Below are 25951 nucleotides of genomic sequence, written 5' to 3' on the forward strand. Positions count from 1 at the left end.
GTAGATGCTGGAAAAACCAAGAAAGCATCTTGTTCTTGTAGTCTGGTTCCCTGACCCCATTTAAATTGAAATGGAGCAATTTATAGACGTCAGAGAATAGTAAGGTCCGGGAACCAGTCTAGCTGGCTTGTACCCATTCAAACTGTGTGTAATTGATTGCAAACAAAATGTGGACTTGTTAACAAAATGTGGGCAGTATTTGAAAAAAGCCATTTTTTTTTCCAAAGCTGGTCGGCCGACCAGCGTTGGAAATACGTACATGTATGATACCAAAAAAATACTACTTTCTTGAAAATGACAGAACACCATGTGCCACGATTTTACAGGATATTTCATGTATTTAGACTGTCATTCACAAATAAACAATCCAGTAAGAAATTCCATAATAATTTGGTAGTTTTGTTTTTGTAATGTTTGCAAGTACCGGTACGTGCATGTTGTACATATGTATTCCCATATGAACATACATGTTTTGTAAATTATGCATAGTTTCTGAAAAAGTGTTCAATATTTTTTATACTTTTCCCCCAAAAAATTAACGTTGTTAAATGATACAAATAACCTGAAATACACGCAATCTGTAGATTCATAACAATCAAGACTTTTTACTACAAATTTGGGGAAAAAGCTGTAAAACTTAATGTAAATTGAAGCAATAAACAAAAAAGATCCTTAAGACTGTCCAAAAAATAATAAATTCTCGGTGGTTTTAACACGTTTAATTTTTTTAAACATTCGAGCTTGATTCAAATATTATAGATGACAAAATAACTGAATTTACATTATGGATTGACAATTTTCGGTGGACAAGAATTTCATGGCATTAATAACGTCTGGCCAAAGTAGCCATATGTTGATGGTACGGTTGAGCAGTGTCATCCCGTCGTCCAATAATAATTAGCCTTGTTATTCAACAACTTTCAACAAGTCCGATAAATCTCCTTTTCAAAGATGCATGCCAGTAGTCTAATAAAACGAATAAATTTGGTTGTTTTGTTGAGTTTAGTTTTTTTTCTCAAAAAAGTGATGGTGAAACATTTTTGATTTGAAAAAAATGCTAAACATTACAATGCCAAGCAAATTAGATTTTGGTGAAAATATAGTAAAGAAACATAATCTCTAATCGATGTGGCCTCGGATCTCTAATCACTACAAACCATGCTTCAAAATTGGCGTAGTGCTTCTTATCCTTCATATAGTGACATGTGTGAGGAAAAAAGATTATGTTTCCGAACTCCAAAGCTTTTCTGCCAAGATCACAATCCAAATTAATTATTTAAAAGATGCTGGCGCTTTTTTTTTACTTTTAATTTTATTTGTCCTACTTAAAGTTTTATAGTTGTTGATCACTGCTAGTGACTTAACAGGCTAGAGTCGATCGTTTGCAGCTACCGATATAATCCAAAAAGTACGGTAGCTGACAAAATTATTGTTGAAAAACTTACTTGGTTTATAGATAGTAATGACACTAATCTCCCTGTGAAATTATTCCTTCTGTCATTTTGAAGAAAACACTAAATGAAGGCAATTTCCAAAGATGAATCAAGTGACACATTTTTGGAAATTTCCGTTAGTAGTTGGTTTGTAATTCAGCGAATCTGTTTGGGTGCGCACAAGCGTTGCCACAACACACACTCGCACAGTTGCTATAATTCGTCGGTTCAGTGCGTGACATCGCATATACCGGTAGCTGCAATCAGCTGAATGAAAACGTATCCCAGACGATTTCAGGCACAATTCAAAACATAACACTGCAACTCTTAAGTGAAACCAACATTTAAGAATATTGGTTTGTAGCCTAAAAGTACAATGTACAGCATTCACTGAGCTGAAACTTCATTGGGTTAGTTGTTAAGCACCCTTCTTTAGATTTTAGCACTTTTGTTGTTTTAAAAACGAAAAAATGCACAAATGACATGATACACAAGTTTGTAACCTTTAAAAGAAATAGTTACACAATCACAACATTCTTGCAAAAAAAGTTGGAAATAGGAGGATTTTTTTCAATGGATGGTCAAACTACATGTAATCACAGCTGTTCAACTTCAAAAGTGTGAATTTCATATTTTTTTATTTGTTAATTATTTTAAGTAAATAAGTCATTTCGAGTTCAATAGATAATATCACAAAGGCAAACAAACTGTGGAATATACATGTACATGTACATGTACTGGTACATGTGTACACATGGTGCCCTGGATAAAAATGACCCGCATTAAAATAAACACTTATCCTTCAAAACGACAAAAGATGGAAAGGGAATAAAATGTCAGTAGATTTTTAAAATGAGAATAATAACTTCTGCTGGTACTGTATCATTAAAACAGGCAAAACAATTATTCCATCAATAGTTTCTGTCGTCAATTCACAAAAGTACATCAAATAGAAAGCTGTTAATTCTCCCAGCTAATTAAAAAATATTCACAGTTTATTCTTCACTTTTTTGAAAAAAATGCTTTCAAAAAGAAGTAAAACAATTTAGGCTTATTTTCATGCTGGACTTTATTCTATCCAGTAATTTAAAGAATTAATTTGTCCTTACATCAAAATTTAAAAAATATGAATCGGATATGCCAGTTGTGCAAGAACAAATCAAATGAACTGATTGAAAACAATTGCACAAATGAAAAAACATCTTATTTGATTGTGAAACACTAAAAAACAATCATCATTTCAGATGTCGGCCTTTCAATTTTTATTTTGAAATTCCAGATAAACTTTGCCTCAGATGTCATCACGCATAGGCCAAAAAAATTAATAGTTCTGCTTCCGGTTTCCCTACAAAATGTACCTACCCTATTCTGACAGCCCCTACCCTAATTTTTTTATTGGAAAAATGAGAAAAAAACACCCAAAACCATCACTTTATACCTTTTTCCCTTGACTACACGCAGATGCCTCCATATGATTGTACACAAAAAAAATTGGCAAAAAAAAAATGTCCCTTCCTACCTACCCAATTTTCAAATGCCATGTAATCGGAAGCAGAAGTTTGTTTTGGTTTTTTTGGCCTAAGCCTAGTCCATTATATAATACTCACCTTCTTTACTAGTGGGATAATCCAGACGTCACTGTAACCGTGGCAACCAACTTCAAAATTGTAAAACCCGCATGTCAGCTAAACTACCGTACATTTCGACCCAAACTACAAAAACATTATGAAGTCGGCACAATATTTCCAGGCGTAGAACAAGGAAATAGACAGTTCTGATGGACGAAGACGATTTGCGTTTTTCTCTCACTGTGCTAGCTAGTCAATTAATCCAAAACATAAACCAGCACTATTTTCTTTTCATCAATTGACGTCTTGTGCACACACACTGCACAAGAGTTTACATGTACCGGGTACAGTCTGGACTGGCCTGAAACCGACTGAGCAAACATCGATCTTAAAAGCTTTTTATCCTGTTGGCCGACAAACACACGCCTCACAAGTCCCCTTTGAGATGCCCGAGGGTCCAATTTCACGAAGACATTCAGCAGAATAATACCGCTTACCAAAGTTTTGTGTTAAGCATACCGTAGTAGCAGCAAACCGGTTGAACTCAATATACATGTACATCCAATGCAATTTTAGCTGGTATCCAGTTATTGTTAAGCAAATAATTTCAGCGCTTAGGAAATATCTTTGCTTAATTTGCTCCCCCCCCCTAACCTTTCTTAAGTGGGAAGCAGGTCTCTAGTGAGTTTGCTTGAAAATTCCCAAGTACTACATAAGCTGTGAACAGAGAGTCTCAACATACCAGTAGCTCCCAATCTGACAATTTATCCTGTTGGCCGACAAACACACGCCTCACTAAGTCCCCTTTGAGATGCCGGAGGGCCCAATTTCACGAAGACATTCAGCAGAATAATACCGCTTACCAAAGTTTTGTGTTAAGCATATAGTAGCGTAGAACCGGTTGCAGTGAATATACAATGTACATCCATTTATGCAATGTTAGCTGGTATCCAGTTTGTTAAGCAAATAATTTCAGCGCTTAGGAAATATCTTTGCTTAATTTGCCCCCCCCCCCCTAACCTTTCTTAAGTGGGAAGCAGGTCTCTAGTGAGTTTGCTTGAAAAAAACCATACTACATAGGGCCTAAGCTGTGAATAGAGAGTCTCATGTATGTCTCTAGAGATACCACTGTACCAGTAGCTCCCAATCTGACATTAAACGTCTGAAGCTAAAAGCATTCCTCGTGTTTACAGATGCGACAAAGTGGACATCAGAACGGAGGGAATGACACTCCACATCATCTAATTTGTTCCTGTCGCTGAGAGGTTTTTCTCTATCAAAACTGGTTCGGGCAATTGACAAATTGGCTGACATTTAGACAGGATGGGGGAGGAGGGCAAGGGGTGGAGGGGGGGGAAGGGGTGGAAGGGGGGGGGTGGAGGGGGGGTGGAAGGGGGGGGCAAGGGGAAGGGGCAAGGGATGTGGGCCAGGGGTTGGGATGGAGGTGAAGGAGGGGGGTGAGGATATCAGGGATGAAAGAAATGTTAAGGGAGCACTGACCAGTCTTTTCAGGAAGCACTCAGGAACCTTAGAAAGCATTTGTACATGTAGTGATCGGGATGTACATTTTGTAAGTCCACTCTGACATGCCTGAAATTTGAGGTACCGGTACTGTACGAAAGAGACGTACATAATGCACAATTGTATGTTGCCAATATGTTATTTAAATTTGAGGAACGTGAAATCGGTCAGTTGTGCGAGGACTTGTAACTCCACCCCAGGTGATGACATTTTTCTGAATATTAACAGTGGAAATATCTTGTCTACATGTACATTTTTAAGCAATTATTTATCATCTTTAGGTTATAAATCGTGTGTGTGGGCCCCTCTTTGGTTTTGACCAAATTAGAGTCAAAGGTGTTTTTTATACTGTTGTAATTCAAAAATTACCTTTTTAACCTAAAGCAGACTAATTTCGCTTATCATTACACCTTATTTGTAATTTTGAACAGTTTTTGGCGTAGAAATTACAATTTTCGGGAACAGTTAATAGTTGGTGTTGTGCGATTCAGTGCGCCATGCTCATTCAGGGCTCATTTGCCATCTTTATTTTCATGAACATTGCGTTTTGTCATTGTTATCATCATGTTACCGCCAACATTCCCTAAAAAAATTCAAAACCCTGCCCTCTATCTATGACATACCCTGAATGTTCTGACTGTCACCAACTAGTTTGGAGAGTTAAAAAATTAAAAGTGGATTTTGTTCTTTTACAGGGAACGGGGCCCATCACCAACTAGGCCTAATCCATAAAGATTGTAGTTCTTTTTTAATTAAAACAACAAAAACATGTACCCGGTTGTGACGGTACTTGTACATGTATAGCTACATGTAAAGGTATCGGTATCAATATTAAACCTTGGATCATCTTTGTCCTTATTGACTTAAAAACATGGCCTATTTTTAGCCGAGGGAGCTTTTAAAAATTGAGTAACATCAATTTTTACTCCAACAAATTGATGAAGATGTTTCTCCTATTTTGGTAACTTTGGAGAGGTGTAGAAATAATGAAAAGAATTCAAACAATATGAACACAGAACTTCTAGAGCTTTCTTTGAATTTAAAATACCTTGCAGATTAAAAAAAAAGTGAAAATTTGTCTGATATTATTGGCTGGTGGGTGTTTGTGCACGCACTTGTAAATAAAACAAAGTTTTCCATTTTGACCACAAGAGGGGGCTATTTCATTTTTTCAGTACGTACATGTACAATCTTTCAGCTGATGATGAGAAGCAAATGGTTGCAGACCAGTAAATAAATTTCCATAGACCCCAATAAAAAAAATACTCACAACTCTCCAAGATGTTCAAGACGTACCTCAAATTAAAGCTTATTTCATCATCTTTCGTTAAATTTCCGTCCAAAGATGATCACCCCTTAATCACCCCATTTTAAAAAACGATGCCTACACTCCGTTGCAAAATAGAGCGCTTTAAGGGCCCCAATTTCATCCCAATTCCACAGAAATACAAGCTCACAGTCCTGTGCACGGCTTCCACCCATATTTTTTACAAACCCTCAAGTTCATGGCCAACAAAATGATCAAATATTGAAGAATTGAAGGTCATGCAAATCGTGATTTGGCCGTATCGTGACCGTAGGCAATTTCGGACTGATTTACTGGCCTGCAACCAAATGATTGTGTACATCCGTGCAGAACTTCAATGTAATTATTCCACAGAATCTTGCAAATAGAAACCTGCTGAATTCACATAAAATAACACAGCAAACCAATAAATCCAACAGAAATTCTTTATTTTTTGGAAAATTTCTAAGCCAGTTTTCTGTTCCTAAATATGTAACTGTATACAACTGCATGCTTGTCAAAACCTGTACAAGTCGATTAATTGACACGAATGTACCCTGAATGCACCATAACCAAAACAACCGCTCTTAATTACGCTGATGAATTTAATACCACTGTCTCTGGAATGGACAGCTCGTCCTTGATTTTAAATTGCATCCTTCAATTAACTAATGGCCATTGCAAGCTTGAAAGCCTTGGCGGTGAAACAAAAACGCGTAGAGCAATGTTTAGAATAATATGATAATCAGCACGTTCAGGAAGAAGAGATACCTCATTAAAATTCTGTGTTTTTAACAAATTTCTCTACACACAAAAACTTTCTTCACTGAATGTTTTCAATGAAATTTTGTACAGATAGTTCGGTACTTCAACAATTTCAAATCAAATATATTCAGTGTGTGCTAGTGCTACCGGTAATATCATCAGCAAATTTATACGTAATTAACGGTAATTACACCGGTACAACATTTGCTTTTGCTGTAATTTTCAGAAATGGATGGATTTGGGGAGTTAGTATTTTATAGCAAATATTGTTACACTGACTTGTTTGAAGTTTTGTGTTCGCAGACTATTGGGAAAAAAAGAAGAAGAAAAATGGTGTTTTTGAAGTCTGGATCCCTGACCCTACGGTACATGTACTTCAGACAAAAAGGAGCAGTTTATAGACATCGGGAATTGTCAGGTCAGGGAACCAGACTAACCGGCTTGAACCCGTTCACGGATGTGTAACAGATTGCAAACAAAATGTGAACTAACTCACTTTAGTAAATTGGGGGCAGTATTTGTTGAAGTCAATATTTTCCAAGGATGGCTGGCTGACCATCGTTGGAATTTGTTCCAAACATTCAACTTTTCTTGGAAATGACAGCACACCAAGTGCCATGATTTCACAGGATGCTTGAGACAGTCAAGTATTAGATACAAATGAACATGTATTTCATAATAATTTCATAGTTTTTTGTACAGGTATGTTTGCAAATGTTGTATTTTACCTTGACGAAATCTTAGGCCAACAATACTTTCGTAAGTCGTTTTGTATTTTTACTTCTGCAGGGGGTAATTATGAATGGAGCCATGAATATGGAATGACATCATTAACATGTATGTAAATTTATGCAAATTATCAAAGTACTTACTGATTCTTCAAGTCGTGATATTTCAACTTCTTCTTTCTTCGCTGCCGTTCCTTTAGCTTTACGGTGAAGTTTCTGATCCTCAAACGAGAGACTTTTCTTCTTCGCGTTTCTTCTGCTCTTTTTCAAACCCCCGTTCATCATCGCCGATAAATCCGTCTCGCTGTGACAGGTGTTCTTGGAAGGAAGACTGGACCCCCGCGGGAGCGAGGTGTAGTCCGAGTCCGAGTCCTGCGACAGCTCTGATTGGCTGAATGACAGACAGGACCCGCCCACGTCCTCCGTTGATTGGCGGTCGCGGGTGTTGCGGAAGGAGTGCCACCGTCGGACCGGGTTGGTCTTCTTCTTGAAACTTTTCCAGAGACTCCGTCTCTTGTGTCGGTCCAAGGCGGGCTGCGACTGCGCGGAGGTTAGGGCGCCCTCGGGTGGCTTGTCTAGCTCATCGTTGCTGGACATCGTCACATCCTCTGAAATGTTGAAACAGAACTAAATAAGACTGGCCTGAGCAGTAAAGTGTAAGATATTATTTTTGAAAATGTAGCACACAGGTTATTGTTGATGTACCAGTACCCTAACGTGGCGCACGCCCCGACATGACACACTTTGATTTTTCGCCTCTAGTGCCTTGTGAGGGCAAAATCGTTACCTCATATTTCAGAGAAAGTGAAATTTCATCAAGCTCTAAACATTCCCGTTCATAAATCTTGAGTTTACGCTTCAAAGTTCCTGAGAAATTTACTTTTGGAGAGATTTTCAAATTTTGTTTTTGAAGCGCCCAAAAATAAGAAAATAATTTTCTGACAAATTTGTTGATTGCGTATGTGAGTATATATAAAAATAATTAATCAGAATTTATCAGTTTTAAAGAAATTCTTAAATGTTAACTTGGCTTTTTCCGAGATTTATTCAAGTGCGCCACGTTAGGGAACACTCGGCCGAATTTGTGCCCAATTTTCGGATGTCGCCGTTTTTGCATTCCGTACTAAATTTCATGACACTGAAGTTGTTCACAAAGGTTCAACAGCAATCATTATTAAGGTAATTAGTTCCAGTATTTAACTGAATGAATTTGAAATTACTCAACAAAGAGGTTTGGCAACACTGCATGAGGAAAGCCGAGGGAAACGTTAAAGTGCGCCACATTAGGGAACACCACTATCAACGGAATCCTTTGGGGTATACTGGTACATGTAAACACATTTCCCATAATCATGCACGCCTAAATATTACATTATTCTGTTACATCAAGGACAAACTTGATGATCCACACTATTCCACAGCACTTAGCAGCCAGACGACTGCTGTTGTTACGGCTGGCTAGGTAGTAAAATACGACATTGAGATGACTATTAAGAGGGTTACGAATTGTGCTGGTTGAATTGTTGTGGTGACACTACATGTACGATGTACTTTCCTGACTAGAATGGATGGGCGGGGACAGTGAGGTGTGGGGGGGGAGATATGGCCAAACTCACTCGTCTCTGTCCTTATCCCATTCCAAATAAGTATAAATTCAAGCCAAGCCCTGGATATTGGTAGAACTACAGGTTCATGTAGCAAATCATGTTGCCAGCGTGCTGAAACATACATTTAACGTACTCTACATTTAACTCTCATGCACTGAGACTGTATCTAGATTTTTGTAATCAATGCAAAGTCCATGACAAAAACAAATTTTTGAATGATTTTTTTCTTCTTCATAGTTTAGCAAAGGGAAACAATATGAACCAATGACAAATTCAGTGGCAGCCATTTTCTGCGTCGGCACCAGGCTTGTGCGAATCGCGATCGGGGATTACGCACGCAATCCAGGCACATTCGACCAATAGGAATACCAACATGCGCACGCGCCTCGTCTTTATAAGAACGCGTGCAGCATGCACCGCAGTAACGCCTGCTAATTCTGGTCGCCAGATTCCACTAAACTCAACTCAGTGACAGTTGTTGAAACGAAGGTCAGCATCATAGACACACATGTGGTGCTGATAAATCTATGACCTTTGACCTATTGATTAATCAATTAATGACCAATATACGCCCTTGTGTGCAGCAGTAATAGTATTTACAGTAGCTATTGAACTTGTGGTTTATCACATGGCTGGCACGCCGATATATGTAAATAGGCAGATTTTAACGATTTGATTTTAATCTCTCGTTTGCTTTGAGTTTGAGTGTTTTCTGAAATCTTATCATGGACATGGTGGACAGGAAACAATCTACGCTGTTTATACAACAAACAGTCCCGACTCCATCAAAGTCCTACAAAAACAATAGTTAGAGTTTGATGGATTTGGAATTTAAAAAAATATCGATCTATTTAACCACAGCACACATTCAGGCTGGAGATTTTTAAGTCCCTAACTCCCTAGGCCTTTTTGCTAGGATGTAGCCTCAATCCTGCAAAAGGCCTCCAATTGGCCTCATGGAAAAAAAGCATTTAGCCTCAATCCTGCAAATTCCTCTGTTATTTCTTGAATATGGTCCATGGAGGGGTGACCACTGCCTGAATCCTGCAAAATCCTCCGGCTATGACTGTCAATAGGCTGAGGCAGAGGCAGTGACATCCTGGAGCAGTGCGGAGGATGTCAAGCATAACCAAGGACTAAATTTATGCACGGCTGAGCATAAACAACACAAGGTCCGGCCCAAGACCTTGACACAGTGCGTACTCCGAAATCAGCAACGCACTTTTGCCATGTAACCTGAGCAATCCTGCAAATTCCTCCAATTTGCAAAAAGGATTTGGAGGATTCAGGGCGGTTAGGGTTTTAAAAAACTTTTTTAAAGATTTATCGATAGAATATTTTTTTGAAACAATTTAAAAAGATTTTCCATTTTCCACATCATAAATATTTATTTGAATTTTTATGGATTGGTCTTGAAAAAGTTCAAGAAATTGCTGGTTGCGCACTACATGTACATGTGTATCCTGTAAGGCGGAGTAAAAAAAATTAAAAATTCTCGTCCGGGCCTTTAAAAAAAAATGAAGGATGCAGCTTTTTCCTTTCTTTTTTTTCCCAAGATGGCGGTTGGATTCTTCCATTTTGTAGACTCTTTTGCTGATAATACAAAATTGTTTCCACACGAGCCATTACCCTTTCTACACAGCTATAATTTTGTCAGAAACAAATAAAAAGACAAACTATTGATTGACAAAATTGAGCAAATGTATGAAATTTAAAGGGAATACACATCATTTGCTTTTGCTGTAATTTTCAGAAATGGATGGAATTGGGGGGTTGGAAATATTTATATAGCAAATAGTTACACTGACTTTTTTGAGGTTTTGGGTTCAAAAATGTTATAAAAACCAAGAAAAACAATCATTTTCCTGTAGTCTGGATCCCTGACTCCATTTAAGAAGAAACAGAGCAGTTTACATACATTGGGGAATTGTAAGGTCAGGGAACCAGTCTAGCTGGCTTGTACCCGTTCATAGGTGTATAATCGATTGCAAACAAGTGCGATGGTCAACTGGGGCCAGTATTTGAAAAAAAAACAGTTTTTTTCAACGCTGATCGGCCGATCAGCGTTGGAAATCGATACAAAAATACCACTTTTCTTGAAAATGACAGTATACCAGGTGCCATGACTTTACAGGATGCTTTACACTGTCATTCACTAACAGTCCAGCAAGGTATTTCAAAATGATTTGGTAGTTTTATTTGTTGATGTTTGCAAATGTTGTATTTTCCCTTTAAGAAAAAGGGGGGGGGGGGTGGAAAAAAAGGAAGCAGGCAGTGAGGAGAAACTGTATAATTTTTTCACTTGGCCTAACTTGTAATTGTTTTTTGATACACATCTGATGAGAGTACAAATGAGGACATACATGATGTTCAAGCAAAGAGTCACTGTTTTACCAGGCTACACGTACATTTTTCCAGGCAAGCTCTAAGGCCAAAATCATAAAAAAGCAAGACGTCTATGACAGACTGTGTACAATGTACATGTACCATGGCTGGGGGTATTATATTCCCTATTTTATTCTACCAGCACACTTTATCCAGGTAGGCCTATCATTAACATTCCTTTTAAAGGTAGTGTCCATCATTTGTAATTTGTGCATTATGTTCGTTTGAAGCAACAAAATTTTAAGTGCTCAAGTTATAAAGACGGGTGCTGAACAACTAACCTGATGAAATTTCATCTCAGTGAACAGTACTGGTATATTCCGAGAAAACAATATTCTAGGATCTCGATTTCAAATCAAACTAGCTGCCGAGTCGAGTTTTAAAGTGGGCCTGAATTCAGCGTCCGAGACACGTTCTCACTGAGCCGAATGCAGCTACGCGATGTCGCGTCGTGTTAACGCTTGCACGCACGCTTCGCCGGATTAAAAACCAACTATTAACCCTAACTCCCTAAGCCTTTTTGCTAGGATGTAGCCTCAATCCTGCAAAATCCTCCAATTGGCCTCATGGAAAAAAAGCATATAGCCTCAATCCTGCAAATTCCTCCGTTATTTCTTGAATATGGTCCATGGAGGGGTGACCACTGCCTGAATCCTGCAAAATCCTCCGGCTATGACTGTCAATAGGCTGAGGCAGAGGCAGTGACATCCTGGAGCAGTGCGGAGGATGTCAAGTATAATCAAGGACTAAATTTATGCACGGCTGAGCATAAACAACAAAAGGTCTGGCCTAAGACCTTGACACAGTGCGTACTCCGAAATCAGCAACGCACTTTTGCCACGTACAATGTAACCTCAATCCTGCAAATTCCTCCAATTTGCAAAAAGGATTGTGGAGGATTCAGGGCGGTTAGGGTTAACAGAAATTTCCAAGAATGTGTCTTTAGACGCATCGCCAGTTCCTTTTTGGATAGAGCTGCAAATGATGGACTATACATGTACATTAGCTTTAACTCTATGCTGCAACAAAATTGCAACATACCCTGCAGTTTCAAAACTGTTTAATTCATAACTGCAAAAAAGTGCATCTATCAGACACAATATTTGTTCTATTTATAATATATGGAACAAATTATATGAATGGCTCGTTAAAGTTAGAGTAGATTTACAGCTATCCAGAGAGTAACAGACCAAATTATTGTTGAAAAGCTGACTTGGTTGAAGATAGTAATGGCACTAAACTCCCTGTGAAATTATTCTTTCTTGCATGCTGTCATTTGAAGAAAACAAAAAAAAGGTCATTTCCAAAGATGCGTCTAAAGACGCATATTTGGGAATTTCCGTTAGTAGTTTGTTTTTAATTTGGTTGTAAGTACGGTACATGTGTGTAAGCGTTGACACGATGCACATGCACGCACAGTTGCTATAATTCGTCGGTTCAATGTGTGACATCGCGTAGCTGCAATCGGCTGAATAAGGAGGTGTCCAAAACACTAATTTCAGGCGTAATTCAGAACATTACTTGGCAAGTTTTGAATTGAAATCGAGATCCCAGAATATTGTTTTCTCGGAATATACAGCATCCGCAGGGCTAAAACTTCATCTCAGGTTAAATGTTAAGCACCCTTTTTGAGCACAAATTTGTTGCTTCATGCAAACAAAAGAAATTCACAAATTACAAATGATACCTTTTTTAAAACTTGAATTTGGGACAGCCTATCAATACATGCACACATTTATACACATGTACCAATACAATTTCAAATACAAAGTATCATTTATATTCTCTGTTCATGCTCTGTGTTGGTTTAACACAAATTCATTAAAAACATCTGAAACAGCTGTGTTTGTCCATGTGACAATCACATTTCTTTTTATTCTTTGTCATGCTCTGTGCTAACACACAAAAAGGAAGAATACATTTCTGATTTGAAAACATAAAATTGATCAACTGAATCTACTCACTACTCCACAATTCCGATCTTGTACTTTCTCGGTCATATTCCTCCATCTTAGGGCACTTAAATTAACGACTTGGAGCCAGCGAAGCGCAACGTGTGCACGACTAAACGTGTCTTCGCGTCACCTTAACGACGGTGCAGGAGACTGAGTAATGTTGGCGTGACATCGCGAGCTATACGTGAAGGCGTTGTGTTTGGTAATTAATAATTCACTCCGTACGGAGAGACATTACGTTGGGTATCTCTGTACAGACACTAGCCCAGCGGCACACACGAAGCATAATTTCTGAACTTTGGTCGGACAGGGACCACCATGACACCAGATTTCAATTCACTTGGTAATGTCAACATGTGGGTAGGCACCCATGCTATTCAACATTCTGAGCCTCTTTTGTGACGATGTTCAAGCTATTGAACTTCAAACTGAAAGGTGTCCTCAAGTGATAAGCATTTTTGTGTCAACAATTTATGAAAAGATTATTCCGTGCAAACGGTGCAAATGATATCACATTCTAGGCATTTTCAGATAAGGAATTAAGTCAACTTAAGTTAAAGGGCTCTGGGTCAAAAATCATGCTATTAATAATTTAGAATTGATAACTTTGTTGAATTATAAACTTAAATCAAACGTTTCACTTTTATTCATCTGTAGATTGGCATTTGCAGAATTGGAATCTAGCCAAGGTTAGGGTCTGAATAAAAAATCAAAGACATTACTAATTGTATTACATAGTGCCCGTATTTTTTGAATAATGGGTAAAATGTGTAAAATTAAAAAATAACATTTTGACACAAAAGATTTTTTAGCTTCATCCAACTAATTCTGCTTGAAAATGCAATTCGTTTCGGTATTTTTTTTTAACAAATATTGGAAAAATCTTTGTGTTTGGTTGGCCCATACACGAACATGAATGAATTCCACCTATTTTATGCATTATGCACATTAACATGAATGCATTTGTGCGTCCTACTCGTTAAACACAGGACCTTGGGTTTATGTACATGTAGATATTATTTCAGCGCATTACGGCATAGCCACCTGTTTTACATACATACATCAACAAGCAATTGGAACAGACTTTTGAGTGGTTATAGCCATCTACATACACAACGTATTGTGCGTATGTATCCTACTATCTACGTGTACGTGAATTACAATGTACATATAATGAAGAGTGAAAGTGATCAATTTGCTAAAAAACTTTCAAGATAATTTTATTATGTAGTTGTCAGTACAAATTACATGTATAAGAATTACGGTCTGTACATGCAGTATACTGGGTGGGAAAAAAAACAAAAAAACGAGATATTATTGCTAATTGGAACAGAAGTAGGGCACATGTGAATCAAAGGGAGATATCCTCTGTTAGGGTTGAATCTCCTCTTTAAAATGACACCCTGATCATGTCATTACATTCACGGTTGACTAAGCAGTGACCAATTTTATGCAAGGGTCTTTTTAGCGGCTTGCGCCACTTTTCATGGTGAAATCTCTTTTTCCCCCACCTGCCTTGATTGGCAACAGCCTTTCACTCTGTGACAATTGACACAACAAAAACCACAACCAGACCAAGTCATGCACATGATGTAAAAGTCTGTTCTTATAATGCATAACTACTCAATGTGTGACTGTCAATTGAGCAGGATTCCCATTATTTTGTTGAACGTCAGTTGGTGCATGGAGCATTTTAGCATGTGGAACACCCATTTGTGTGCAGTACGGTGCTAGCCCCAATGCGAAATGTGTGACCTTGTGACCCAATTTTCCATAACTGGGTCATTCTAAAAATGTGGGGTCCAAAGTGTGACATTTTTCCCGTCCCTGTTAGGCCAAAAAAAAAAAATAACAGCGTTGCTGTTGAAACCCCTCAGCCAGAGTCAAGTTATCATCCGGAATCCATTAACCTTTAACTCACGTGGTGACCTTGACCTTTGGCCTTTGACCCCAGAACCAGTCCCAACATGCCTGTACCAATGGGAAACCCCCTACCGAAGTTAGACACCAACATTTCATTTCTAACTCAAGTTATCATTCGGAACCATTTACATTGAACTCACCACGGTGACCTTGACCTTTGACCTTTTGACCCCAAAACCAATCCCAACTTGCCTGTACCCAAGGGCAAACCCCTACCTCAGTCAGACACCAAAATCTCATTTCTAACTCAAGTTATCATCCGGAAACCATTTACCTTTAACTCACCATGCTGACCTTGACCTTTGACCTTTTGACCCCCAAACCAATCCCAACTTGCCTTCTCCCAAGGGGAACCCTCTTCCAAAGTTAGACACCAAAATTGCATTTCTAACTCAAGTTATCATCCGGAAACCATTTACCTTTAACTCACAATGGTGACCTTGACCTTTGACCTTTTGACCCAAAAACCAATCCCAACTTGCCTACTCCCAAGGGCAACCCTCTACCAAAGTTAGACACCAAAATCTCATTTCTAACTCAAGTTATCATCCGGAAACCATTTACATTTAACTCACCACGGTGACCTTGACCTTTGCCCTTTTGACCCCAAACCCAATCCCAACTTGCCTACTCCCAAGGGCAACCCCCTACCAAAGTTAGACACCAAAATCTCATTTCTAACTCAAGTTATCATCCGGAAACCATTTACATTTAACTCACCACGGTGACCTTGACCTTTGACCTTTTGACCCAAAAACCAATCCCAACTTGCCTACTCCCAAGGGCAACCCCCTACCAAAGTTAGACACCAAAATCTCATTTCTAACTCAAGTTATCATCCGGAAACCATTTACATTTAACTCACCACGGTGACCTTGACCTTTGACCTTTTGACCTCAAAACCAATCCCAACTTGCCTACTCCCAAGGGCAACCCCCTACCAAAGTTAGACACCAAAATCTCATTTCTAACTCAAGTTATCATCCGGAAACCATTTACATTTAACTCACCACGGTGACCTTGACCTTTGACCTTTTGACCCCAAAACCAATCCCAACTTGCCTACTCCCAAGGGCAACCCCCTACCAAAGTTAGACACCAAAATCTCATTTCTAACTCAAGTTATCATCCGGAAACCATTTACATTTAACTCACCACGGTGACCTTGACCTTTGACCTTTTGACCCCAAAACCAATCCCAACTTGCCTACTCCCAAGGGCAACCCCCTACCAAAGTTAGACACCAAAATCTCATTTCTAACTCAAGTTATCATCCGGAAACCATTTACATTTAACTCACCACGGTGACCTTGACCTTTGACCTTTTGACCTCAAAACCAATCCCAACTTGCCTACTCCCAAGGGCAACCCCCTACCGAAGTTACAACCCCAAACAACATTTCTAACTCAAGTTATCATCCGGAAACTAAGCTGCCCGGACGGACGGACGGACGGCCCGACATACATCCGGACGGACGGACGCCCTAGGCGATGACAATACCCCTCGAGCCTCTCGGCTGAGGGGTAAAAAGTCTCCAGTTTCTGGTATGCGCGCGCGTCGTCGTAGCCATGCGCGTCGGCAAAATGAAAAAGGTTTTTTTTTCAATACAAGATGATGTCTCAAAACCGCCAAACTCACTGGTTTGACTGGAATCCTGCTGCTGCACAATTTTAACGTGTTTTTAGATGGGGTTATGATCGAGAATAAGCTTTATGTGGCCTCTCTGGACTATATATTTTCCACTAAGTTTAGTCGGGCACCATTTGCAGTTATCAGCCGACATTTGAAGCCAAAAAAAAAAAAAAAAAAAACAGGTAAAAAAAAAAAAAAAAAAGCCGCGTCGCCGCACCACTTTTGGGGCAAGCTCTATACCAGAAACCGGAGACTTTTTTTTTTGGCCTTACCTTGGTACTTTGTAATTTGCCATTCAAGCATCATTAAAAGTGACTTCAAATGATTGTTTATTTGTTGGGTAGGTAGTTTGCTATTCATAATCACTCTTGGAGGATGACTGCATTAAGGAGTGCATCAGAATTATACAATCATACTCATAGATGTCAGATGTAACAGGGACGGAAAAAAAGAGGACCCCAAATTTATAGAATGACGCATCTGCAATCAACTGGTAGCTATGTTACGCCCAAACTATGGTATCGATCCCAACTAGTTGGAATCGTCCCAATTATAGTTAGACGGTCCCAACTGTAGTTCCACAGTTGGGCTGGCCCAACTATAGTTGGGAGTCATCAAGGGGGCCCATCTATAGTTGGGCCATTCCAATCTGTTTATTTTGCGATGTCCCAACTATAGTTTACATTGATGTACGACTATAAAACATTCCCTACAACTCTGATACACGTCTGACTTTACTTGGGACCAATGAAATTAGCTATGGGTGGGGCCCATATCTGGGCCATGCCAATCTTTGAATTTTGCATAAAAAAATGTCGCAGGACTATAAAAACCCAGCTGGACAACTCATCCAACTAGGCAGTACCACGTGGCCGGCCAGCCCTGCGGCACGCGTGCACGACGAATACATGGTGCCAGCGCCGCGGAACATTTAACACCCTGTATCGAGCGTCCGGCGCAACTCCAGTCCTAACTATAGTTGGGCCGACCCAACTGCCGCACTCTAGTTGGGACAGTCCCAACTATAGTTGGGACCGATGCGATAGTTGGGGCGTAACAGCTACATGTATAGTCAGTGGGGACCTGAAACACGACTTGTTGCCAGGGCCTAATAGGGACAAGGTGATTGATTGCCAAAAACGGCATTTGGTAAAGTTTGTTACTAACTAACCAACCAAACCAATGGAGGGACATGAGGAGAGTCAGGTTGGCGTAGTGGTAACTTCCTCGCCTTTCACGGCTGTGACCCGGGTTCGAATCCTGCCTGGGCCAATATGTGGATTGGGTTTTCAGTCCCTGCCTGATTCTGTGAATCTGTAACTTCTTCTCATTGTCTTCTCTCCACAGGTTTCTTCAGGCTTGCAAGCTACAGTGCCTAGGGCGCTTTTGAGGAATCCTTGGTTTCATTACCAGAAATGATTAATAATAATAATTATATAACAGTAGAGCTGCTTTCCCACAGCTGAAAGAGTTCTCTGTTTTATTTTTTGCTAATTGACCTGTGGCTGAAGCCAATATGCTAGAGTAACAGTGGGCCTAATTGACGATTCACTTCGTAGCTTGTGGTTTCGCCTGTGATATGCAAATGGTCAGGTGATTCATCTTTCATGGCCAGAGTCATTTACATAATTAATCACTAATCTTATAGTTTTGCTCAAATGTTGGCATTGGACCTTGTGAATTTCTCACAGTATGCATGCAATTTAAAGGCAATATGGTACAAGCCTGTTACATAAAATCCATCAGAATTCAACTAAACAGATGAACAAAATTCAACTATAATTGCCAGGCATTAGATCATGTAGGATGCCGTAGGGTATACATCGATCAACTTACCACGTCCCATGCAGCATTCTTCCGAACTACGCCTCCCAACTATAAAATTCATGCCGACTGAAATTTAATCCTATCAAATTGATGCACCACTCAGATGGAGGAGTTACAATGAACAAATACGATAATGTGTCGCCCTTTAGCTAAAACCACTTATTGATTGCATTGTAAATCGATTGTTATATTTGGCTAGCCACGACCTTACATGTACATCACACTAAAGTAAAATTTACATAATTTTAAGCTGTTGTGATCATTGTATGGCATATGGCCTTTTATTTACAATTTTTTTTTCAGGATTTTTCTCTATATTTGTTCAAGTAACCAACACTAATTTGACAACGTCCTTGAAAGAACTACAAATAGAAACACTGACATAAACATAGTACTCCGAGTCTGACAAAAGAACTTAGACTCTTTAGCCTTTTGAAAGATGATGTACTGGCGTGGAATGAAAGTGAGGCTATGTGTGCAAAGAAAGACTCCTTTTAATGTTATTATGTAGGCAGCTGCATGTTAGAATTTGTTGAGTAGCAAAAAGCCTGTGCGCTTATTTGGGAACAAAATCCACTTTTAAATTATTTGACCTACCAAACTAATTGGCGACATTAACAACATACAGAAATGTCATCTACATTGTAGATAAAGGGCAGGGTTTTGAATTTTTGAGGGAAATTTGGGTGTAAAATTACAATGACAAAACGCGCGATGTACGTTAGCATGCAAGTTGCGCTACACGGCACCAACCGGCCTGTAAACTGCGTAGGAAAATCGTAATTTCTACCTAAGAAACTGTTCAAAATTACAAAAAAAGTCTCATTGACAGAAGTTTGCTTTAGGCCAAAAAAAAAAGTCTCCGGTTTCTGGTATGCGCGCGTGTCGCCGTAGCCATGCACGTCAGCAAAATGAAAAAGTTTTTTTTTCAATGAAAGATGATGTCTCAAAACCGCCAAACTCACTGGTTTGACTGGAATCCTGCTGCTGCACAATTTGAACGTGTTTTTAGATTGGGTTATGGTCGAGAATAAGCTTTATGTGGCCTCTCTGGACTCCCATATATTTGCACTAAGTTTAGTCGGGCACCATTTGCAGTCATCAGCACACATTTGAAGCAAAAAAATCAGGTAAAAAAAAAAAAAAAAAGCCGCGTCGCCGCACCACTTTTTGGGCAAGCTCCATACCAGAAACCGGAGACTTTTTTTTTTTGGCCTTAGGTTGACAATGTCTTTTTTTAGGAATAAAAAAAAATCTAATTTGATCAAAACAAAACAGGGGCCCTACACTACACGATCGCCATACAATACCTGTACACATACATTTAATAGCACAGCTGCACAGTTTTATTACCATCATTGCCTTCCAAAAATAGAATTGAGAGAATGAACATTATTACATGTAGGTGGGGAATAGGCAATAAGTCTGGCCAATGTTTGCTCTGTGATATTATGTAACAGGAATGTGTAGGAAATGTGTATTTACTTTGCTTTTAAAACGCAGCAAGGAATGTTTGTTCGGTTTCTTTTGTGTCGGTTGAGCCAAGTGTTCAATATAATGTGGAGTTAGTGACTTAAAAAAAAGCATATAAATCTGCAACGAAAATTTTATATATTGGAAAGATTTCCATATAAGAAGTTCACTAATTTTCCTCTGTATTGACTAAACAAGCCCCCAGATAGCAATTTCATGTCATCAAAGTCAATTTGAGCAGTGAGAAAATACAAGCATTTTCTTGGAAAACACTTAGAATTTTTCAGTCCACTCTCATAGGGTTTGTACACAGGGTGTTGAGTGAACTTCTTATATGGAAATCTTTCCAAAATATTTTTTCAGTGCCACAAACTAATTTTTAATCAACATATTACAAAAATTGACGCGATATCCAATTGGACGCACTGCCAATTATCAACGTAGAAGTAGAACAAGTAATCTAAACAGAAAGAATGTTGCAACCTGATGCTGCTTTTTTCTTCATATATCATCTCATTCTCAATGAAGGTCAGTCATTGCAAAAAATGAGGATGAGACATGAATCTGTGACTGCGAAATATTTCCAATTTTGTTAAGAAATACTTGGAAAATTTCTTGACTCTCCATAGACTTTGTAGTGACATGTACATGTGTATATAATTAAGTGTTTGTTCTTTTAGCTCCAACAGGCGTTCCATACAAATAAGTATGTTAATAAGTTTTGGTTGCCATAGGCACCGGAGTTCACTCTCGCTGTGCTGCGTTTGCGCAGTGTGACATGTTGGTGACCTTTCACTTATCGTTTTCATTCTGCTTTGTGCAAGTCTTATTCCAACGTTGAAAGTTTCCTCAACCAAGTTTTACTCAGTCAATTGATGTGTGCTTAAACCTACTGACTTTCCAGAAGTTTGTTAATCATTGGATAGCAGGTGCATGACGAACTTGTGAGTTTTGAGAGCATTAAAACTTGTAAACAACCAACATTTTGTGTGCCGTTTTTCACGACTTGTAAGAACAGACACGAGGCTTGATAAACAGTAGTAGAACTCATTTCGGGAGAAAACACGAATTACTACACTGGTGACCCTGTTTTGAACAATCGTGACCTTCTGCACAAGCCATGTCTGTGGAAGTTAAACCTGATGGGACAGAGGGTACACCGCCTCCAACTCCACCTCCCTCTAACCCATTTCAACCGCCTGTCATGCCGATGCAAGCTGCAGTAAGCCTCAAACTCCCTCCATTTTGGCCTAACGACCCAACCCTGTGGTTTACCCAGGTGGAGGCTCAGTTTGTCATCCGCCATATCACTACCCAGGAGACTCGTTTTGCCTACGTTATCGGATCTTTGCAACCGGAGGTCGCACAAGAGGTGCGGGATATCCTGATTACACCCCCATCCACGGACTGCTACGATAAGCTGAAATCTGAACTCATTCGTCGCACTTCAGTTTCTGAGCAGAAACGATTACACCAGCTGCTTACTTCAGAGGAATTGGGAGATCGCAAGCCCTCGCAGTTGTTGCGGCGCATGCACCAGCTTTTGGGGGACAACAAGCTGGAGGAGAGGATTTTGAAGCAGTTGTTTGTACAGCGACTTCCCCACACCGTCCAGTCCATTTTGGCCTCCACAGCGGACACTGTGGGAATTGGAGCACTGGCAGATTTGGCTGACAAAATTGTCGAGGTGTCGGCCCACTCTACGCCGGCATCGCAAATTTCCACGGTTTCTTCACCACCCCTCCACCCCCCGCAACGACACGCCTCCCCTGAGGTACTCACTCTGCACGCAAAGGTTGATGACCTGACTCGGCAAGTGCAGGCCTTGACTTTTCAGCTACAGGGCATGCAGCGACAAGGCCGTCCCCGCTCTTCCTCCCGCAGTCGACCCAGACAACGTAGTCCAACCCCTTCTGCGGATAACCAGCCATCCGGTGACCGCCAATGCTGGTATCATTGGAAGTACGGAACTAATGCACGAAAATGCACCAGTCCTTGTTCGCGACGCACAGAACCACAGCGGAACCAGGAAAACGGCCAAGCCAACGACTAGCGGCGACAGGTCGGTCTGGCAGCGATACAACAAGTCGCCTCTTCCATGTAACTGACAAGGCCACAGGCACTCGTTTCCTAGTTGACACCGGCGCTGAGGTGAGTGTTTTGCCACGCAGTCACAAGTCACGAGCTCAACCTACTTCTATACAGCTACAAGCGGTCAATCACTCACCTATTGTAACTTACGGCGAGAAGTCTCTGACTTTAGATTTGGGACTTCGCCGAGTATTCCGTTGGGTTTTTATTGTTGCCGACTTGCCAACCCCTATTATTGGAGCTGATTTTCTTCGGCAGTTCAACCTACTAGTCGATGTAAAGAACCAGCGACTTGTCGATTCCATAACTAGTCTTGCCATACAAGGAATAATGTCTGGTACCCCGTCCGCGAGCCCCATGTTTGTGAATGCAGCTTCATCACAATACGACGAGCTCCTTAGCCGGTATCCCGATGTGGTGCGTCCTGTGTATAAGCAAACGGAGGTACAGCACAACATCACGCACCACATCGAAACTCATGGCCCCCCGGTTGCGGCTAGACCCCGTCGACTTGCCCCGGACAGACTACCACTTGCCAAGGCTGAGTTTGACCATATGCTTAGCCTTGGAATTGTTCGCCCTTCCAGTAGCGAATGGTCCTCTCCGTTGCACATGGTGCCTAAGTCAACTCCCGGGGATTGGCGTCCGTGTGGTGATTACCGCGCCCTCAACAAGAACACCATTCCGGACTGCTACCCAATTCCACACCTGCAGGATTTTTCCTCCAACCTTCACGGGTGCACGTTGTTCTCCAAGATTGATTTGGTACGCGCCTACCATCAAATACCAGTGGAACCAACAGACATCCGTAAGACTGCCATCACTACACCGTTTGGATTATTCGAGTTTGTGCGCATGCCCTTTGGGCTCCGCAATGCGGCACAGACTTTCCAAAGGTTCGTCGACGAGGTAACCCGTGGTTTACCATTTGTCTTCGCCTACATTGACGATCTGCTGGTAGCGAGCTCATCAGAGGCTGAACACAAAGAACACCTTCGACTCCTGTTCGACCGCCTCTCGCAATATGGCATAGTCATAAACCCCCACAAATGCCAGTTCGGCGTGCCATCCCTCTCCTTCCTCGGTCATCTCGTCAACCAGCATGGAGTCTGTCCTTTGCCTGACAAGGTGCAAGTCATCAGAGATTTCCCGGAACCGGCATCGCTGAGTAAGTTGCGGGAATTTCTTGGCCTCATCAATTTCTACAGGCGTTTTGTTCCCCACTGTGCAGACATTCTCCAGCCCCTGACCGACCTGCTCAAGAACAGGAGGAAGAAAAACGAGCCGATTCAGTTAGGGCCGAACGAGCAGCTCGCTTTCGAGCGTGTGAAAGCTGCATTGGCCGACGCAACACTCCTAGTCCACCCACAGACTGACGCACCGTTATGCCTTTTAGTCGACGCATCGGACAAGGCCGTGGGCGGTGTTCTCCAGCAACACGTCAAGGGTGTTTGGCAACCACTGTCGTTTTTCTCCAAGCGCCTCCAACCAGCGGAAACCCGCTACAGTACTTTTGGTAGAGAGCTTTTAGCTCTATACCTCGGCATCAAGTATTTCCGACACATGCTGGAGGGACGGACATTCCGCGCTTACACTGATCACAAGCCCCTTACGTACGCCCTACACTCCAAACTAGACCGCCATTCTCCTCGGGAGATTCGACAACTTGACCTCATATCCCAGTATACCTCGGACATTAGACACATCAGCGGCCATGATAATGCAGCGGCGGATGCACTCTCTCGTCTGGAGGTTAATGCCTTACCAACGAACGCGACTATCAATTTCGACGCCATCGCTCAAGCACAGATCGATGACGACGAGTTGAAACATCTCCCTGACACCTCTCTCCAGCTAACTGCCGTCCCCCTCCAGACATCGCAGGGTACCATTCTATGTGATACCTCCACAGGGACGCCTCGACCCTTCATCCCAGCCCCGTTTCGTCGAACAGTTTTTGACGCTTTGCATGGACTGTCGCACCCTAGTATCAGGACCACACAGCAGTTACTTACTGCACGGTTCGTGTGGCCTGGTATTAACAAAGACGTTCGCGCTTGGGCTAAGACTTGTCGCAAGTGCCAACAATGCAAAATTCATCGCCACATCAAGTCGCCACTTGGTACGTTCTCCACACCCGACGCACGATTCTCACACGTACACATCGATTTAGTCGGTCCCCTTCCACCGTCAGCCGGACAGTCCTACCTGCTTACGTGTGTGGATAGATTTACACGTTGGCCGGAGGCGATCCCCATTCCTGACATGACTGCTGAGACTGTGGCCCATGCATTCGTTACCCACTGGGTTTCTCGGTTCGGTGCACCAGCTACCATCACCACCGACAGAGGACGCCAGTTCGAGTCACGACTTTTTCGAATGCTCACTGACATGCTCGGTTGTCAACGAATTCACACTACATCATATCATCCTGCTGCAAATGGGATGGTAGAGCGACTACACAGACAACTCAAGGCATCGCTAAAGACTCATGCTAACCCACGTTGGACGGAATCTCTTCCCCTCGTCCTGTTAGGCATCAGAGCCGCTATCAAGTCAGATATCGGTTTCTCTCCAGCAGAAATGGTGTACGGTACCACAGTCAGGCTGCCTGGTGAGTTTATTGTGCCTAGCAATGATCATGCTGAGCTCGACCCCAGTGTGTATGTTCACAGGCTGCGTTGTCACATGCAGGACATTCGTCCCACTCCGCCCAGGCCACAACAGCGACAATCACACATTCCAGCTGACCTAGACAAGTGCACACACGTTTTTGTTCGGCATGATGCAGTGAAAACACCCCTACAACCTCCGTATGATGGACCATTTCGCATCATCAAGCGCGCCAGCAAATACTTTGTTTTGGACCTCAACGGCAGACGGGATGCGGTTGCCAAGGATCGTCTGAAAGTGGCGTATCTTGATGACGACTGGACAAACGCGCATTCCCAACAGATTCGCGAGAACACACCCGCAAGGACTGTTTTGCCAGAATCACACCCCCCATCCACAGAAACGTCGTCTTCCCGACAGATTCGCGAGAACGCCCCCGCGAGAACTGTTTTGCCGGTTGCACAACCCCCATCGCCAGAGACGCCATCTCCTCCACAACGAGCCACCAGAGCTGGTCGACGAGTTCACTGGCCAGCCAAATATGAGCAATTCGACTGTCACTGACTGTTATTATCAACTGCTTGTATCGATTGTTTCATTTATCTCTTACAATCTAGAGGGGAGCTACTGTAGTGACATGTACATGTGTATATAATTAAGTGTTTGTTCTTTTAGCTCCAACAGGCGTTCCATACAAATAAGTATGTTAATAAGTTTTGGTTGCCATAGGCACCGGAGTTCACTCTCGCTGTGCTGCGTTTGCGCAGTGTGACATGTTGGTGACCTTTCACTTATCGTTTTCATTCTGCTTTGTGCAAGTCTTATTCCAACGTTGAAAGTTTCCTCAACCAAGTTTTACTCAGTCAATTGATGTGTGCTTAAACCTACTGACTTTCCAGAAGTTTGTTAATCATTGGATAGCAGGTGCATGACGAACTTGTGAGTTTTGAGAGCATTAAAACTTGTAAACAACCAACATTTTGTGTGCCGTTTTTCACGACTTGTAAGAACAGACACGAGGCTTGATAAACAGTAGTAGAACTCATTTCGGGAGAAAACACGAATTACTACAACTTTGTACACAGCCGCTGAAGTAGCGTCAAGTTGCAACATTCTTTCCAATCCAACTTGCAACTGCAAGCAC

At 41.2% G+C, this 25951-nt stretch overlaps 1 protein-coding gene across 4 annotated transcripts in view; it reads right to left on the reverse strand.

Annotated features, from left to right (window-relative positions):
• LOC119739821 (multiple C2 and transmembrane domain-containing protein 1-like) overlaps window positions 1-25951 on the reverse strand; it is a 94296-nt gene that overhangs the window by 67039 nt on the left and 1306 nt on the right. For 3 of the 4 annotated variants that reach the window (XM_038214927.1, XM_038214910.1, XM_038214919.1), the window contains exon 2: window positions 7445-7908. In XM_038214927.1, coding sequence (XP_038070855.1) covers window positions 7445-7908 — 464 coding nt within the window. Of the gene's footprint in view, window positions 1-7444; window positions 7909-13256; window positions 13642-25951 lie in introns of those variants that run through there. The other variant, XM_038214935.1, reaches the window with a different exon arrangement.

This window comes from Patiria miniata, unplaced genomic scaffold (assembly GCF_015706575.1).
Source record: "Patiria miniata isolate m_02_andy unplaced genomic scaffold, ASM1570657v1 HiC_scaffold_10, whole genome shotgun sequence".
Taxonomy (NCBI): domain Eukaryota; kingdom Metazoa; phylum Echinodermata; class Asteroidea; order Valvatida; family Asterinidae; genus Patiria; species Patiria miniata.